The sequence below is a fragment of the Calypte anna genome, chromosome 1 (genome assembly GCF_003957555.1).
Source record: "Calypte anna isolate BGI_N300 chromosome 1, bCalAnn1_v1.p, whole genome shotgun sequence".
Lineage (NCBI taxonomy): Eukaryota > Metazoa > Chordata > Aves > Apodiformes > Trochilidae > Calypte > Calypte anna.
Window position 1 is genome coordinate 174,368,966 of NC_044244.1, and position 19,934 is coordinate 174,388,899.

Genomic DNA, 19,934 nt, shown 5'->3' on the forward strand with positions numbered 1-19,934 from the left:
CTGCTCCTTTGTTCAAAAATGAACCAGAGGTAAGTTTTTACTAAGATATTCCGCAGAGTTTAGCACAGGAAGAGCACATACATAAACAGACCCCAATCATGAAGCAAGGGCAGCAAACTTAGCAAATTGCATAAATCACTCAGTGCACTCAGTGCTCACTTCTCTTGTCAAGAGGGAACAAAAGTAGTCCAAAAACTGATTAATGCAATTTTTAATTCTGGTCAAAGCTCAGAAGGAATGCTTAAGTGGATGAAAAGAATGAGCTGGGGTTGATTAAAAAAAAAAAAAAATCTCTTGGTAGATGGGATGTGCAAGCTCTCACTGTTATTTAGTGAAAAATAGGCCAAGTTCAGCCTTTGCCTAAATCATCTGACCTTAATCTACTGTGGGAGAAATTAAAAGTTTCTGTGTTCAAATGAACTCAGCATTCTGGCCAGCTTTTAACTCTGCTGTCTGCCTTTTCCCTGACTCTGTACTCAGTAAAAATCGCAATTGCATCATTTGTTTTTCTTGCTCCAGTCACTGGCTCAGCTCTCTGGTGGCAGAGGAGATCATTTCAAAGAAGTGGACTGAGATTTGTGAAGCTGTTTGGGATCCTGATTCTGGGCATCTCAATACCTTGCAACACAAAGGGAACAGATAGTGTTAGTTTCATGCAGGACAGCCTTTAATTTTTGTAATATATACATTGAAGGAGGTAACACTTTGTAAGCACTTCGCAGCACTTTGTAACCTTTCAGCATGAGATCTATGTGAACATGAGAAAGTTTTACTTTTATAAATTGCCTGAATGCTTCTCACTTAGGTCACACCACAAAAACCTGAGGGAATGCTCAGTTGGGCTGTAAGTTTAAAGGGCCACTGTTATATTTGTAGCTTTTTTGGGGTTCCTTTGAAGACAGAAGAACCCTGAAGATACCTTTGTGTAGTTGGTACACAGCAAAGGATAAAAGTTTGGGGTAAAGTCCAATCTGTCTCGTATGTCTGTGTAGTTCCATCCATCTAGATGTGTGATGAAGCAGGCTTCCTAAAGTACATGCCTAGAGCCCATACGTAACTGATAGATATTGATAGGTGCTTTGGAAGGCTTCCCTGCTCAGATCCTGCCTGCTATAATTTTGGCATCCAAGCTGGGTGGCTTTGAGTCTCCTAGAGACTACAGAGATACCATCCTCCCCCCATTAACTGTATAGGCAAAAATACCTGTACAAGTACCTAAAACAGGTACAGACTCTTGCCTCAAGTGAGCTACACCCAGTCAAAGGTTTTTCCAAAGAAGCAAACATTCCTCCTGACATTTTATTTACTCCATACGTTACCACAATGATTTCTCCCTTCTAGAACACAACTGGGGAGGATTTCACTAGAGGGAGGTTTGCAAAAGTGAGGAAATCTGCCCCTAGCAGCCAACTTCAGTGAAACCAGACATTGGTGCTTTTAATGCCTCCTGTGTTAACGCTGTCTCTGAGTGAAGTCTCCTGCCTGCAGAGGGCATACAGCCCCTCAGTTTTCCCTGCCAGAATGTGTGTGGGATAGGGAGAAAATATCAACCAGACATAAAAACATCGCTGCACATTGCTGCAGGTGATGGATCACAGGTATCTTCATGTCCACAGAGGTACCAGAAGTGTAATTTCAGTGGAAAAATCCAACTCTTCGCAAGCATCCACGTATCCCTCCACCAAAGTCAATGGCTACATTCTGAACACTGAAGCCTTGCCAGGACTTGTGTCCAGCAGGGATGTGCTGCGTGTACTTGTGCTCCTTAAAAATCATCTGTTTTCATTTGTGTCTCTCCATTTCCAGAGCTCCCAACACAGTGGCTCCTCTACCTCATTAGCATCCACCAAAGTTTGCAGCTCTATGGACGAAAATGATGGACCTGCAGAAGGTAACATTTGAAGGCTGACATTTCCAAGCAGTCAATGTAGTGATAACAGCAGCTGTGTAGGAAATGAGTCATTCTTCCTGCCGGATAAGGTGGGAGCACTGAGGGCTGGATGACTCCATGAGGAGCCTCCTCAGCCTTAGCAAATCATTTGGGTTCACTCCGGATCAGATTTGATCTGGACATCCCTATTCAGAGGTGTTTTTGTTGGAGGATACTCTAGATATTACTTCTGCAGGTGACACGGATTTTGTCTCATCTGGCATGGTGCTAAAGGACATGCTGCAGTCCTGGCTCTTGACTCAGAGATGACGAGTCTCACTCTGTGCTAGGGCTTTGAACAAGCAGTGTCTGCTCCAACCCTGCCAGTTCAGATGCACATGCAGGTAAGTGTGTGTGTATGCTGGCATCTGACAGCATCTTCATGCTGCCTGTGGAGTCAGGCCACCCCCAGTCTCCTTCTATCATAGCACTCACTTTTCATGCTAAACTGGAACAAAGGACAGACAAAGATACAGTTGAAAGGGCTCTCTTAAGCAGTGTAAATTCAAGGCACATATTTGAGAGGCCTTTTTAATATATATATTGTAGTTTGTATCAGCTGCAGTTTGCAGTCAGCTTTTAGAGGCATGTTAGGTATTTGTAATATGCCGTTTCAGATATATTTAAAAATAATGGTACATGAATGAGCACTAAAACACATGCAACGACAAACTTTTCTTATACTTAGACATTGTGTAATGTAATTTTACCTAAACATCTGGTGCCCAGGTTGCATGTGAGGTAGTATTATTGAGAACATTTGTTTAAAAACTAAATATTTAATACTGGGGGAGGGGGAGAACTAGTACTTAGCACATGAGGAGTTTTATGGATGTCTCAGTTTACAGGATGTAATAAAATAAGTGCTTGAGTGTTGGACTTCTTTGGTACATATATTTAATCATGCTGTGTCAAAGAGTTCCAGCCCTTTTTGGAGGCTGGTCTGCGCTTGTGCAGATCACAGGGGCCTTTTCATAATTAAAAAAATACAATTTTGGTTTTGTCCTAGGGGCATATTGCAATGGAAATGGTAAACTATGTAACACTCGAATGGTGGTATGTTTGAGCCCCAGAAGTCTTATTTTTCATTATTGTATCTGTGTGAAACCTGTTGAGTATATACAATGTCAGCAGCATGGTTTCACTGTACAGTAAGTGAGATACTGACTCTGAATGGTTTCCAGGTTCCTAAACCAAAGACTTAAAACGCATGTTATGTGCAACATCTGTGTTTCCTTCACTAATAAAAATGTACTAATGATTCTTTCAGAAGTGTTGGAGGAAGGTTTCCAGGTTCCAGCATCGATAGCAGAGCGATATAAAGTTGGAAGGACTATAGGAGATGGAAATTTTGCTATTGTGAAGGAGTGTATAGAAAGGTGAGGACCATAATATACTTATTACTGTAAAAATCATCATTATTGTCATGCTTTTTTTCTAGATAGTGTCTTTGTTTGTGGAAAATAGGATGTGTAATAAGTTAATGTCTCAATGCCAGATGGAAAAAAATAGACTAATGCCTTCTCATATGAAAAAAAAAACAAAAGAGTGAGTGCAAGACACAGGCTTTGAATTTAATTCTTCATTGGCTTTAAATGTTTGTTTGTTTGTTTGTTTTCTACTGCAGTTTTCAAGATTTTAACAGTTCTTTTGCTTAAGTCTTTCTTCTTGCACTGAAATAGCATCTTTTCTTGCAGTATAATCTTGCAACTCCCCCTTTACACTAGGCTGATGAAATATTTCACACGTAGGAGCATTCTGTAAGGCCATTAGGAAGTTTTGTATGTATGGTGTATGTATGTATGTATGGTGTAGTGGTGGTGGTCAGCACAAAGAGCTGTGTATCCTGCCAGCTGACACTGAGAAGTAACCTCTTCTATGTTTATATTTAACTATATGGGCATCTGTCTCTTGCCTGCCTGCTTTGTGCCACTACATGAGCTCTATCCAACTTTAGAGGACTGAACAGCAGACATCAGAATCTAACTTCTTCAGTGCCCTTTACTTTTAGGAGGTGAGAAGAATCACCCTTAAAACCTGTTTTTAGACATCCACTCCAGGTTAGAGAAGTCACAAGTCAAATGTCAGTGTTGCTGAAGGTGTCCAGGTTGAGTGGCTCAGATGTCTGTTTCTAAATCTGGTCAGGCAGGTCATGAATCATATTTGATCTGGCTCTACCAAAGTGTACAGAAAATAGGGAGCAAAGTATAAATGTTCTAGGCAGAACTGTGGGTGCCTTTTCATGGTATTGTTAAAAAACAAGGAGAATATGGAGTAAAAAAGACATGAAGTACCTGTGTGTGAAATGGTTGTGAGAGAGAGGTCCTGGAGAGAGGGTTCTCACAGAACACTGTAACTTCACCTTTGGGCTCAAAAAAGTAACTTTAGCTCTTTGGCCTGTAAGAAAGTGATATTGACCCTAGAGAGTAAGTAAAGATTAGATCTCATGGCAGATGATGATAGATTAGCATTCCTGGTTTTAAACTAGGGTCTCTCTAGAAAAAGAGGAGGTCCTGCTCTGCATCTGAAAGAGTAAGGCAAGTTGGAGACCTCAAAGACAGCTGTTGGGGAATGGGGGAAAAAATGTATTTTGTATCAGCTGACAATGTATTTGTGGGACATAGCCAAAGCTCTTGTGAAGCTTTTAGAGCTCTGTCAGAATGAGGTTGTGGTGGACCTGGTCATCTGGAGGGTGAGAGCTGCTTAAATCAAGCCCCAGGCTCTGAACACTAAACCTAAAGGAAGCAAAACAAAACAATATGAAAACAAGAAATCACTGTAAGACCCTGTGGAGGGGGCATGACTGATGAAAAACGTGGGTGGAAGCATGTAACTAAGGAAAGAGAAAAAGACAAGCTAAATGTAAAGTGAGTAGGAACTGAGAGAAACAGAGTACAAGGCAAAATAAAAACAGGTTGAGGTTTTGCTACACTGTCATTCAGCTGAAAATGCCACTTGTGCTGAGAGGCAGCAGGGTGCATTTTACAACTCTCTCAAGCCAAGAGAACACACGTGAAAAAAATTAAATATCGGTCCCACCTCACCTAAAAGTAATATTAATTCCAATATCCTTGAGAGCTGAAACAAAAAGTATTTCCTCTCCTCTTGTCTCTCCTCCTGGTCCAAGATGTGTCAGATAACACAGTGTATCTAGTGACTAAGTGCTCAAATCGCATGATTATTCAGGTTCTCCCAGATACATACTCATAGACCCTGAGCCATACCATTCCATAGAACCCATTTATATGAGAGTTAATACTCTGGGAGAGCCTGAAAATTAGAGCTATTTCTTTTAGTTTCCACTTCTAAAGCAGTATACCCTTGCCATCACAAGTGTGGATGGAGAAATTAAAGGCTCAGACAGTAAATTAAAGCCAGTACCTGTAAAACCCCTTCAAAAACATTCTTCACAATCTTTCTAAGCAGAAAACACCTCACTTCTAAGTCTGATATGTCCATCATTTGCAAAGCCAGAATTGATGGGGTGATACTTGGGACAGAAGGCTTTTCCATTTTTTTCTGATGTGCAATTCTTGTGTGCATCAGACTTCAAAGAAATCGCGGCATGAGGTGTTAAGCAAGTAGGAATGGGGTTTGTTACACATCTTCACAGATCAAATGGATACTCCTTTTCTGTGGCTGTGTGTGCTGGTTAGCCCACTCGGATGCTCCAAATGTGTTCACAGGCATTTACCCCTGACAGTGAACAGCCCAAAGAGAAACCAAAGACCATCTTCAACATTTTCAAGTGGGGGCTTCTAAACCCCATTCTGTGTGTGGACACACAGGCACACACACAAATACATTTAATGCTTACACAGAAATAATGAAGACTTTTGTCTCTGGTGCAATGGAAATCTCTGTGAACTTTGCAAAAGGTTAAAGCAGCTGGGGAGCATGGCATGGAGCCCCTAATGAACTAGAGATCTCACTGTGCCCTGCATTAATTCTGTGGGTCCAGACTTCTACCCATTTATAGTGTGTTTCCTACTTTATGTGCCACTTTTTTATTCTTTGGGTTGTGGGATAGGTGAGAGGTGATCCCTCCGTTTCACCGGGAGCTTCTGGCATGGCTGTGCATACTTTTTGGTGGGTGTATAATTTTCAGTGCTGTTGACAGCCTGTGGTTCTGCAGCTTTTTAGGGGAAAGGATTTGCATTATCTTAGCTTTAATTTTCTTTTACCAAAACAAGGAGCAGTCAGAGTTGTCATCTGCTCGTTACATGTCTGCTCCATCATAGGTACAATTTGTCCTGCGGTGGTTTTATATGTGCTCATTTTTAACTTTCAGATACTTCCAAATTCTGACATTTCCTCACTAGCTCAGGTTTCCCAGTGTTTTGGAGTACATGGAGTCTCCCATGGCCAACAAAAACCATTAATTTCCTTTCTCATGACAGAAATGAAGCATTCCTAGGGCAACCAAGCAACTTGAAAGAGACTCCTATTGAAAGAGGGCATATTTTGCCTGAGTTTGAACCCCAGACATTTTAGTTTCTGATATTCCTTCTGCTGACTCCTCCTTCCATTCCCCCAAAATAGCATCCATATCTCTGCCTGTGTCCTCAGTGAGCTGAGACTCCACGAAACAGCAGCACCAGAAAGGGGCAACCCATGTGGAGTGCAGCCCATGTCTGTGGGCTCTAGCATTAAACCACTTGGTGGGGGAGCACAGATAAGAGAAGATTTTTAATTTTTCTCTGCTTAGGTCTTGAAAAGCCATGCTGTACTTTTTTTCCAAGTCATAAACATCATCCAGTCTGATTTCTTTGCACAGTCTTTTAGCTGATATCTTAACACAGACTGTGTTCACTCCTTGCGGACCTGAGAATTCAAACAGAATTAATATTTTTATTTTTTTATTTTTACTGAAGTCCCCATTTTCCCTTAAGTCAATGCCTACCAGTACATGATTGCCAGAGGAGATCTCCGTGCTTAAATATGGCAATGAAAATGCCCATTCACTTTCCTAATGCAGTGCAATCAGTTTGTCACTCATTTTGCATGTCCTGCATTTCAAGCTGGGCACATTATTAGCCAAATTCATTTCTACATTTAACTTATTACTTATCAATATAATGTATCAATTTAATAATGCTTTACTAAATGAAAATTGGAAAAAAACCCCACCATATTCTTGAAAGGTGATTTTTTTCTTTATTTTTTTAACCACTAAAAAGGCAATGTGTTAGACTTCTGTCAACTCTTTTATTACAAAATGACAGGATTTCAGAAAGAGCTTTTTCTTTATATTATCCATTCATTTAAGCTCATAGTGAAACCAGAGCTTGTGAACAGAGCTTCTTGGTATCAGCCTTACAGCCATCTTTCAGTTTTGTAACTTGGATAAGGATAGAATTTATGTTTTACATGTCTGCAAACTTAGTTTGTTTTCTTTGTCAGTATTCTATGTAATAAATATCTATGTATGGAAGAGTGATAAATGTCATATGGTTTCAAAAAACAAAACACGTAGAAGGTAATGTGTTCTCTATGATCTCTAGAACCTCTCATATTATTACTTCTAAACATCATATTTAACTCTGCTAGGTATCATCTACTTAATACAGAAAATATTATTCCAGGGACTGACATCTGTGGCTTAGGATTTGTGAGTACTAAGATAAAGCAAATGACTCTCAGTTTTAACTAATAAATAAATAAATAAATAAATAAATAAATGTATTTTTCCCAGCTTGTATTCCTTTGTTTAATAGAAAAAGAACACTTTCTGGGTTTGGGATGATATGGCTCTGCAAATACTCTATAATATTTTTACATAAAACAACAGCAGACAAAACAAATAAAACTACAAAATGAAAAAATCAAATGATTTTGTTTCAAAAACCACTGAAATCTCTTCCTTTTTTTTTTTTTTTTTTAAGAATAGAGCACTTTATACTTTTTTCTTGGGCACACATATTCAATACATTTGGCTCAAGATCCCAATTCTAAACAGATTCGAGCTTCATTTCATGACAAAACAAATACTTGAATAGCATTCTTGCCCAGACCTACTGTGCTCAAATGACAAATATAAACTCAACTGAGAAAAATATTTAATGTGACTGAACATATAATTTTTTTCTTTTCTCTTTCCTCAGATCAACTGGTAGAGAATACGCTCTGAAAATAATAAAAAAAAGTAAATGTAGAGGAAAAGTAAGTACAAAAAGTCAAATGAGACTCAGATATTTTTTTTCAAGAAAGGTTGCATGAGATCACCTTGGTAAACTTATTATTTGTCTTATTGACAAGTGATAGAATCATTTTGGGTGAAGCCTTTGCCTGCCCTCTGGAAATCCTTGGAGTATCAGTATAAAATGTGCCTTGCTAGATGCATGGTGTTTTTTCTCCAGTTGGTTGGTTGTATGTGGGCACACTATGTCCCTTTGCTTTTTTCCCCTGCAATTGCATTCTCCAGTTTTTGTAATCCCAGACGTTACAGAAAACAGAACAATAATATTAACAATGATGATAACATCTGTCACCAAGAACATCTTGTCTGAGAAGCATGCAAGATTAATCAAATTGATGTCAGTTTTATTGTCAGTGAATTTCTGTTAGCTTTTGAAAAGTGTAACAAAAGGTTCATAAAGAAGATGCTATTATATTTTTAAATAGAAAGATTCTGGATTGGACAAAAAATTTCAGAAGCTTCCATATTTAACTTTTCTCTGCATCAGAAACGTTTTTTCCTCCAGTCCTTTGTCTGTGTTCTACTCCCTGTCCTTCTCTCAGTTATCACACCAATGCTGTTCCTAGATATGTTCCTTACACATTGCTGGAGGCAATTTCAGTTACCTTTTAAAAAAAACCTGAAGAGTTTTCTACTGTGCAATGGAGGCAAAAGTTTTTCCTACCACAGTCATTAAAGATTTTGTTTTGTGTGACAGGAACACATGATCCAGAATGAGGTATCTATTTTAAGACGAGTCAAGCATCCCAATATTGTACTTCTGATTGAGGAGATGGATATGCCAACTGAGTTATACCTTGTCATGGAACTTGTAAAGGTGAGTATTTTGGAGACAAGCTACTTATTAGGAATTTTTCCAACAATAATGAGTAATTTCATTGGTACTAAACTTTACTGAAAATTGTGAAATCACAGAATCATTCAGATTTTTTTTTTTACAGTTTTCAAATATTTCAATGCTTTGTCTAACTTATTGTAAGCCACACTCAGAAGTGCTCCACTGACAGTATATTGGAGATCACCAGTTTTATTTCCTCCTCCAAAATAAATCTCTTCAAAATGTTTTATCTTAAAGAACACTTCTGTCCTGAGGTGAATTGAAAGTACACCCAGACTAAATAGCTGTAAATACCACCCTTCAAAATTCAATATACTTTGAAAAAAATTAGTTATATTTTATTAATTTACATTAAATTTTAACTATATTACATGTATTTTTTCTCATGTATTTATGTTAATATATTGTCAGGTTTTCCTCCTTTATAATAATCCAAATTTAAGCTGAAGGTGGGGAGAACTGAAAGAATAAAACTGCTATTTAAATCAAGGTTCTGTTCTGAAAAGTAAGTTTGCAAATACAGGATTTATATTTGGGACTCTATTTATTTCTTCATAGTAATTTCCAGATCTCAAACGTTTATTTCACTCACTGTTGAAATTACATATTCAGACAAGATCATGAAACTCAGACCAGGTCGTCTCTTGCCCCCCTGCTGTCAACACGGAAATGCAGGAATTATGAATTTAGCTTTTGGTTCTGGTGATTATACACAAGTGCATAAAAGGTGTCAAAAATACATTTGAGTAAACTGTACAAATGAGGACAGAAAACCACTGAGGACATCTTGTCCTCCATGTGTACTTTAACAGGATATGCCTGCTTTTCACATTCACTATTGGGATTAGTGATTCTCCTTCCTTCCTCAGCCATACTGTGGGAAGAAGATTTTTCCAGGGATCACTTGCATTTCTCTGTCTTGCTCAGCACGTTCTCTGGGAGCAGCATCATGCCTGCACTTGGGAAATCCACAGGTTTAAGTGTTTAAGGACAAAGATTCCAATACAGGTGTGCAGCAGCAGCAGCAGCACTTGTGTGCGGGTCTGTTGTGTGCAAAAGGAACACATCAGGCAGCCCCAACCCTGGCACTCGCATCACTTTCACTTCATTTAAGTGCAGTCACCTCTGTAGGCACCCTCTGTGTCGGCGATAGGAACAGCCACCACCAGAGGTCGTGAGAGAAAGCGATTTAAGCGGGAGGGATTGTTGCCTGCTTTGTTCTGGTTGTAGGAGGAGATCAGGGGCTGCTCTTGCCATAGGCACCTCACAGAAATGTTAGATAGGATGATCCCAGGTCCAAGTGTTTCATAAAGAACTTCTCAATCTCTGGACTAGAATCTGACAGCAAGGAGAATTCAAAGTTTTTTGGTTTCTTCCATCATTCCCCGTGCTCCAGGGCAGCAGCAGTGACACACGTCGTGTCCCCAGTGCAAAGCTAGGAGACTGTCGAGTGTGGCCCATGGGTGTATTTTCCTCTGCCCTTGTGTCTTGTTGTTCAAGAGAAGCTCAAGCCATGCATCAGAGTTCAGAAGATGAGAGCATCTTAGAGGAAGTTGTAAAGAGGCAGGGATTGGGCTGTTCAATAAACTTATAAGTGGTAGGAGAAGTAATGGGCTCAAGTTAAGAGGTAATGGGCTCAAGTTGCACCAGTGGAGGTTTAGGTTGGATGTTAGGAAGAATTTCTTCACTGAAAGATTTATCAGGCATTGGAACAGGGTTCCCAAGGCAGTGGTGTCTCGGGTATTTATGCATCATATAGATATAGTATTTAGGCATATGGTTTAGTTAGGGACTTGTCAGGTTAATGGTTGTACTCTATTATCTTGAAGGTCTTTTCCAGCCAAGGTCTTTCTGTCATTCTGTGACTGGCCTCTTAGGTCTGAGTCTGCCCAATGCTTCACTTGCCTTGGCTCTCTGGTCAGCTGTCCCTGTTGTCCCCCGTCACTGAATTCTGAGGAAGCACACCAGGGCATGCTGGTGGCAAGGAGCTGGCAGGGTACCCACCAATCCCACTTAGTCTCTGATGGAGAGGTTAAATCCAAAGAAAACAAAGCAAAACAAAACCCTAGCAATCTTCTACACAATGACTGTGTAACCAGTCCCAGAAGAATTTCCCCACCTTCTCCATAGCCACAGCCCTTTCTCACACTCAGGAGCAAAATCAAAATTAGCACAGCTTCACATCAGATGCCATTATCCAGCTAACACTATTTTTGTTAGAATTACTGCTCTTTTCTATGATGAGTGATCCCATTTTGAGATCCATGTTACTGTAGGTTTTTCCTGGTGTCCATGAGAGCTTTCTCAAAAGTACCTCAATGCTTTTGTGCAGCACTGTAAATCCACTGTTGCCACAGCTTCAGCCAGCACTGACAGATCCTTCGGTTTGGCCCCATGAGGTGTGCTAAGAAGTAAAAGCTGTGCCTTGTCTACCATACCACAACATAAGCCCATAGCTGGTTTTATGGGTGCAACCTGCTGTGCTATTCATGCTTGAAAAATATTCAAACTTGGTCTCTGGTGTATTTTTAATCAAATTCTTACTCAACTAAATAAGAGAGGAGTGGACCAAAAACTCCTACAAAATAAATGGCCTAAAAGTTGTATATAAAGAAAACCATCCATTATATTCACTTTCTGGAAAAACTTAGGGTTTTGCACTCTTTCTTCATTACTCTTCAGGATTGCTACACATACAAAGATATTTATGCTTTTAGTTATGCTACAGAAGGGCTTTATAGACCTCTCCATAATTCAGATTTCCTAGGGAGCACTCTTTTAATGTTCTCTACTTTTCTGTGGAATAATAGAAGAAATCTAGAAGAAATACCCTAATCCTGGGAAATTAACTCTGTTTCTTTGAAGCAAGCATCTATTCCTTGATATTTAACTGGGAAAAACTAAAAAGCCTTGTTTGGGCTTGTATGGGCACCAGGGAAGGTATTTCTGGAAAGACATTAATTGTTAATTCACCAATTGCTGACTGTTACCATTTCATGGTGTGCACTGTTAGAATTGATTAACCATCTGTTAGTAACTGACTTCTGAGGACCTGACTTTAAATCAAACTCAGAGACAGGAAAGAAATTCAAGGAGAAAAGGCTTGATACTGCAGAGCAGGCTCTCAGTTAATACCACCCTGCATTAATTGGCAGTAACATGTTTGACATAAGTGGCTGCTGCAAGTCCCCCCCTCACCTCCTGGCAGATAGGCCACTCAGTGCTTTGTAAAGTGTAAGAAAAAGCACTTCATAAATACAAATATAAACACATTGCAAGTGGTGCTTGTAAAAGGAAGCAAGGACCTGGTTTCTGGCACGTTGCCTTTTTACTCAGCGAAACAAAATTGTTATTCAAACCTAACAGGGCTTTGGCCAATTTAACAAGCAAGATTTATTGCAGAGGTTCCTTTACTGCTCCAGGATATGATTTCACTTTTGCAGAAGAAAAGAGAGATTATATCATTTACATAACAAGGTTATAAATAAATAATTGGTTACTGTACTTCCAAGTATACTTCCTCATGTGCACAGATGATAAAAACTGCCTTCAGATGTTGCTGCTCTCATTTCACTCCAGAACAGGGGATTTAAGACTGAAATCTCATCCTGAACTCACCCCTTGTGCTTGAATAAATGATAGTGACCTGCTGTGAGAGTTGGCTGAGCAGAACCTTGCAGGTTGAAGTGCTCTTCAGGGAAAGGGAAGTCTGAAAACAATTCTGCCTGATATAGCTGTCAGCTCTGTTAACTCTTTGCAGGGTTTCACCTCTCTTGTAACAGCAGAGAATCCCACAGACTAAATACATGCTCCAGGCTACCTGGAAGGAAACTTTTCTGAGCAGTATAGACTGCTTAACTGGAGAAAGTGGTTCTGCTGCTGACTGCATGATAATACTTGATATTTTTTCTGTTATTTTTTCCCGTGTGCATTAACATTTGTTCTTTTTTCTTTTGACTTGAGGCTGAAATTTTCACTTCTCTTTAAGGGTCAGCTTCTTTCCTTCTCACCCCTCACATCTCAGCTCAGGCTTTTCTTTGTTTGGAGGCAAATCCTGTACTGATGTTATTGACACTTCTCCTGAGCATCTGGAACATATCAGATTAGACCAAAGATCTATCTAATCCACAACCTCATGTTAAAAAGCAGCTGGTACAGGGGCTTCACAGGAAGGAGTGTAAGGAAGATAGATTATTTATCCCACATATTTTGCCACATGCTGATATCTAATACATAGGGATCAGTTAATGCCATGAAGTACATGGTATTGTACTTTTGCCAAATATTTGGCCTTTACCTCTAATACTCTATCTGGTTCAGTTTGGCCTTTTCTTCCTCCTTTTCCTTGACACTAAGTATCTTGATGTGTCTTGATCAGTCACCAGCCAGAGCAAGAGGTTTTGATGTGGTCCAGATTTGACAATGGTTGGCTGCAAGCAGTTTCCAAAGCTGGGGTTTTGCATCTACAGGGGGAAAAAACTGCTCTTGACAGGCTTTAGCTGCACTTCAACAACACAACATTTTTAATAGCTTGTTTGGGTTTTTTTAACAAGTAATGTTTGTTTTCTCAGGTTTGAGTCTTTGGTGGTTGCCTTTTCCTACCTCTTTCTCGCTAGACACGATTCCTGGAAAAATTACTGTTTTGATTCTTCTCCCTCCTCCTTTTTCTTAGTGAAAACAGTATTTACTCTGGAGTTGAGCCTTAAAAAAGCTACTAAATAACTTGAGGCTATTGAGAAAATCATGAGAGTTCTCAAGGTTGGAACTCTTCTTTTGCCTTCAGAAAATACCTCCTTTTTCTTGAAAAAACAGTCTCCTGTGATACATTTTTTTCCTGGATGTTTTGACTGAAGCAGGGATTTTTTCCATTGTTTGTGCAGAATTATAATTTCTCTCCTCTTTTTTTCCTTTCTGTTGATCTGTGTTTCCTTTACAGTGCTGCTTTGATTCTGGCCAAATGCCCAATACCTCTGGGTAGTATCTTTCAAAAGATGTTTGTTTTTTCCTGCACTTTGTCAACCTTCCTCCTTAATCTCTTCTTTAAACTTATTTTTGGTCTTTCTCCAGGCACTTGTATCTTCTTCTTCCCACTTGCCAGCTCAGCTCTGGAAAGAAAGTCCAAATGTCATAGTTGTCTCAGATCCTGGTGAAGACTGTTGCAGCTCTGGGGACTTCCAATTAATCCTTTCCTTTTTCCTTTCCTTTCCTTTCCTTTCCTTTCCTTTCCTTTCCTTTCCTTTCCTTTCCTTTCCTTTCCTTTCCTTTCCTTTCCTTTCCTTTCCTTTCCTTTCCTTTCCTTTCCTTTCCTTTCCTTTCTTTCCTTCAGCATTAGCTGAACCCTTAGTATCTTGTGTAGAGGAAGTGATTTCAAAAATCTGTGTTTTCCAAGTTTTATGAAATGGAAAGAAACTTCCAAAATATGCTAGCAGCAATGGCAGGTAGCTGCTTTGAGTTCTATTCAGAATTTCTTCATTCATCCAGAGTTTCGTCAGACTTTGGGCAAAAATTTGGGGTCAATCTGTTATTATAATAAAGGGCAATTGCACAGGCATGCCAGAAATTTGCAGCAGGGGTTCTGAACACAGAGGTTGGCAAGTGCTGGCCATTTTACCAAAGCAGCAGCAGGTGGGAATGGTTTACAGTCTAGAATCCAGCCTCTTGGCTGATGAACCAACCCTGACAAATGGTTCTGAATTACTTAGCATGTTCAGCTGCCATTATGTGAGGTGTCATCTCAGTACTTGTTATAGCTGTAATAAAACTGTACTGATCCTCCCTCCTCCTCTTCTGTAAATGGTGCTCCTTGATATTCCTTAAATTTTTCAGTAATTTCACAAGCACTGTTGCTCATATGCTGTGGTCATTTTGCTCCAGGGGGGAGATCTTTTCGATGCTATTACTTCCACCAACAAATACACAGAGCGGGATGCAAGTGGGATGCTGTACAACCTGGCCAGTGCCATCAAATATCTTCACAGCCTGAACATTGTCCACAGGGATATCAAGCCAGAAAATCTCCTGGTAAGTGAAAATTTAGCTTTCAGTACTATTGATAACTTGGGTGTGTGTGAAAAGGTCTGTTGGGGAAACAGTTCAGAAATATACAGGTTGTGAGCAATCCTGACTTACTTCAATTTAGGCCACACTGGGTTAATGGTTATTGAGGCCTAGTTAGAGGTTTTCTAAAAAAGAGCTAATGGGAAAGAGATAATTAATTGGCAACAGAAGAGGAAAATAATTATGTGAGAAGAGCGGGTTCCATAAGAATGGAATGTGTAATTGGAATACAAAGCCACCTGCATGATATGATGGTGTAAACAAGGCTTCTCTATTTAAGTGTGTGCAAGTTGTTAATAAATGATTTCATACAATCATATTGATGTGCACATGGAATCCTTAAGCCTCCGCAGACTGTTTTCCCACAAAGGTCTGTGCTTCTCCCTCCTTCTACATACACCCCCAGTGTGGTTTAGTCTTTTAAGTCATTAGTCTTTTAATGTTAACCTTAGCACTGTAAAGCTTTCCTAAGGATAACAGCTATCACCAAAAAGCACACTAAATCAGCTGCTATGTCTAGCCTGTTCCCCAGGACACAGAAGCAGTTCCAGTGACCACTAGAAGTGACCCTTGAGTGAGCTGCAGCATAATTCCAAGCTTCTCCCAAATACCAAGTTTTTCTTTCCTCGACAGATCCCTCTGTACTTCTGCAGCTGCCTCAGTGATCAGCAGCACTTCAGTTTTACAAGCACAGTGAATATAAATCCTGTGCCCTGATCGTGTCAGGGCAGAACCAGGAAGAGGCTTCAGAGTCTTTCCTTTCCCTGATGCATCTCCCAGATAATCACAGAGTATTTTTATTAATACTCTTACTAAAAAGATGGAATATTTATTTTCCTGACTGAATCTGTGGGAAGCCTATCCACTGATGACAGTGAAAAGCATACTCTGACAATTGATCTTTCTTCTGAGAATTTTACATTCTTGAATGCAGCATATACTGCATCCTATGCAGCATTTACTGCAACTGACATAGTTTTGTTTTTTTTTTTCTGAGAAATTATTTTTCTTGATGATTTCACTGTCTCCTGAGTTTTCCCAGATTTGCTGACATATTCCAGTATTAAGATGTCCCTTCCATATATACTGCAACTATGAAACCATATTTCATAGAATCATAGAATCATAGAATCATAGAATCATAGAATCATAGAATCATAGAATTAGCCGGGTTGGAAGGGACCTCAGAGATCATCTAGTCCAACCTTTGACCCACCGGAGCAGTTGCTAGACCATGGCACTGAGTGCCACATCCAGTCTTTTTTTAAATGTCTCCAGGGACGGAGAATCTACCACCTCACCGGGCAGTCCATTCCATAGCCTAATCACCCTCTCCATGAAGAAATTCTTTCTAATATCTAACCTAAACCTCCTCTGGCACTACTTAAGACTGTGTCCTCTTGTCTTGTTGATGGTCGTCTGTGAAAAGAGTCCAGTTCCCACCTCGCTACAGCCTCCTTTCAGGTAGTTGTAGACAGCAATGAGGTCTCCCCTGAGCCTCCTCTTCTTCAGGCTGAACAGCCGCAGCTCTCTCAGCCTCTCCTCATAGGGCCTGTGCTCGAGTCCCTTCACCAGCCTGGTTGCCCTCCTTTGGACCTGTTCCAGGACCTCTACATCCTTCTTAAACTGAGGGGCCCAGAACTGGACACAGTACTCGAGGTGTGGCCTAACCAGCGCTGAGTACAGGGGAAGAATCACCTCCCTGGACCTGCTGGTGACGCTGTTTTTGATACAGGCCAGGATGCCATTGGCCTTCTTGGCCACCTGGGCACACTCCTGGCTCATGTTCAGTTTCTTGTCGATGCAGACTCCCAGGTCCCTTTCTGCCTGGCTGCTCTCCAGCCACTCTGTCCCCAGCCTGTAGCGCTGCATGGGGTTGTTGTGGCCAAAGCTATTTAAGATAGCTAGAATCTCAGTTAGCTGTGCAGTCTCTGCCACGACTTAATGTATTTACACAGACAATGTGCTTGACACTGGAGAGGTTTTATGGGAAAGTTGACTCCAGTAGCTCTTACTAAACTTCCAGGGATTGGGATTTTTACCGTTGAGGTTCCTCTAATGGGAGGAGCCTTTATAGTTCTGGATGAGGAAGTAGCTTGCTCTCATTTTCCAGAAACTGCTAAAAATGTGCTGGGTAGAAGTTTCACTAGATATTAAGAGCTAATACTCCTTTCATAGGTAGCTGCATGCAGGATTTATAGCAGTCACTTGCCAGGGTTCATTATTGTTGTGACCTGGAGACTGCAGGAAGGACCTGGTTCAAGGCAAGGCTTGCCCTGGTGCTGTCTTGGCATGTCTTTAAATACTTCAATTCCTGGTGACAGTAGAGTTAAACTAGGCAAGAAAGATAGGCAGGAGGTGAGGGCAACAGAGAGAGGATTAGATTTGCATGCTCAGCCATCTCTGCAAGAAACTATCACACTTTGCATTGTAGCTGAATTGTTTCTCAGTGATTTTCCAAGTGCATGTACGTAAAGGTCTTGTGTTGATGTTGGTTCTGAACAGTGAGGATGCAGCACTTAATCTCTTGCAGCATCCTAACTCTTAAAAGTTAGCATTTGACTCACAAATTATACTAATTCTCTGAGTTTTATTAGCTACTTGAAATGGAAACTGGTTTAGAAGAATTCTTTGGAATCAGCCTTACCTGCATTCTGACCCTGTCTCTGACATTGTCTGTCTGTGGTCTTAGTGTCTCTTGACCTTTCTGTTTTTTTCTTCTTATCTGTCAAACGGGATGGGTAGTTCCTTGTATCACAGGATTGCAGTTCGGGTCATTTTTTGGCATATAAAACACTTGCAGAATACCTGGGTCTCAGGGTTTCTGTTGCTACAGACTTTCTACTTGCCTTCTGTAACTTGCCTTTTGCTTGCAGCTCTGTAACACTTCACCTTAGTATTCATCTTAGGAGAAATATCAATGGTATTTTTCCCTTGTTCTAGTGCTGTTTCTGTCACACTGTCACTATCTTGCTCCTGCAACCCCCTGGTAGTGATGTTACAACAGGTTCTCTGGGCCACCAGTGTCAGAATCTGCCTTTCCCCTGCACTGTTGTCCTGCCCATTGGATTGTAGCTCCAGGTTTAGGGAATCCTATAGCAGGACCTGCCCAAAGCAGAGTAACTAACCAGAGGGGAGTGGGGGAGCAGCATCTGCCCTGATCAATGCATACCTCAAGACTTAGACCCTCATTAGCAGGAAAAAATAACAGAAGGATAAGCAAGGCCTGCCAAAAGCTGCCAAAAGAGTTACTTTAGGGAAAGTATGGTGGATGAAGGGGAGCTCTGAAGGAGCTTAGAGGAGGATGCTCATCTGGAGCCTCCTTATTGCCTCTTTTCCTGGCTCCTGGATGAGCTTTCCTTTCACCTCTCTCTTTCTATCCTTCAGTGTTTTCATTTTCCCCAAAGTAACCTTCACACTTAGAGCTGATGTGTGCCATCAGCTACAGATCCTGCTAATAAATTTTCATGTGTGTGAGCCCATCTCAAAGTCCTGTGTGCAACACCCTGTATTTTTGTAACTGCTTAAATATTCCTTAGTGTCCTCAAGGCATGCAAAGTCCACCTAAAAGTCAACTGTCTAAGAGTTCAGGGTGTGCTGAATACCTGTGATTTTGTTACATTTTCTTTTTGTTCTCTAGGGAGTGTCTTCAATGTTTTAATTGGAACATTTTTCATAATTGCTGCTATTTAACACATTTATTTTGTCAAGACATGGCATGTCTTTATGGCAATTTAGTAAACCCTAGAGAACAACTTCTCTGACTGTTGCCATCTGCAGTGATCACAAGAACAGCTTAGAAAATATGGGCAGTCTTTATAGTAATAGGATACATATGGTGGCACACAATTATGTGTGGCTGCATTCAATTAATGTTGTACAATTACACAGTTTTATTGCTTAGTTAAAACAGTGAAAGCACTACATAGTAGGTAATTTGCACTAATCTCCATTTCTTTAATTGCCCTTCAGTATTTAAATGCAGTGGAACATACATAGTGTTCTGAATAACATGAGCATTAAATTATCTTTCACATTCTTTGGCTGGAAAGTAGCATACCACAGCTTTATATTGGGCTGCTTTTTATATGGAGTTATAACAGGGTGAGGAAAAGTTACTTTCTTCAGTTTTACAAGTCAGCTGCAGTAGTTTTCCAAGGAAAGTAATTCCTAGAAACAGATGGGGCAAAATACGAGAAATTGCACCATACCAAAATTTCTGCATTGGTAAATATTGCTGAATAAGCCTTTTCCATAATTAATTTCCAGGATCTATGATCCATACAAGTGCTGTGTGTTGGTGGAGGGAGTCTATGAATGCTGGGTAAACACAAGTCAGGGAGGGCTTTATGGAAGATAAAGCTGAAATAGAATATGAGATGCTAATTAGACTGGATTCAGCTCTTGATGTGTAATTGCAAACTTTACATTTTTCAGCAAGTGAATATTTAAAGCTGTAGTCTCTGGCCTTTAATTAAAACTGTTGTTGAAATTAGATTTATTACTGCCATTTGAGAGAGCACTTTCTTTAGTTTCAGGAACCAGATGTATTTAACAATCTGTGCTTTTAATAAAACCATAATTGCTTTTTTTTCTAGTGCATTTCTGTAAGCCTATCTTTCTTTCTGACTTAGTAGCAGAGAAATGTGAATCCATTTTAAATTGCTGGTCCCCTTAAATATCCAGGTGTATTATTAAAAATAACATAAAGAAAGGAGTAGAACTCTGTGTATTCTGAGTGTCTGCTTATGGCTGTATCACCTGGTAGCAGGGATTTGGGACATAAAGAGGTTTCCTCTCTAGACACGGCTGACACTAACAAAGGAGAAACTTGGGGAGAGCTGTAAAGTATAACTCGTTACCAAAAGCTATAGCAGATCTATAAAAATTGGTGGTAAAAGACTTCAAGT

At 40.1% G+C, this 19,934-nt stretch overlaps 1 protein-coding gene across 1 annotated transcript in view; it reads left to right on the forward strand.

The window, feature by feature from the left end:
* The window catches only part of DCLK1 (doublecortin like kinase 1), a 234,182-nt gene that overhangs the window by 187,798 nt on the left and 26,450 nt on the right, over nt 1-19,934 (forward strand). Inside the window, exons 7-11 of the mRNA XM_030447097.1 lie at nt 1,807-1,891; nt 3,201-3,309; nt 8,035-8,092; nt 8,827-8,946; nt 14,842-14,988. Coding sequence (XP_030302957.1) covers nt 1,807-1,891; nt 3,201-3,309; nt 8,035-8,092; nt 8,827-8,946; nt 14,842-14,988 — 519 coding nt within the window. The remainder of the gene's footprint in view (nt 1-1,806; nt 1,892-3,200; nt 3,310-8,034; nt 8,093-8,826; nt 8,947-14,841; nt 14,989-19,934) is intronic.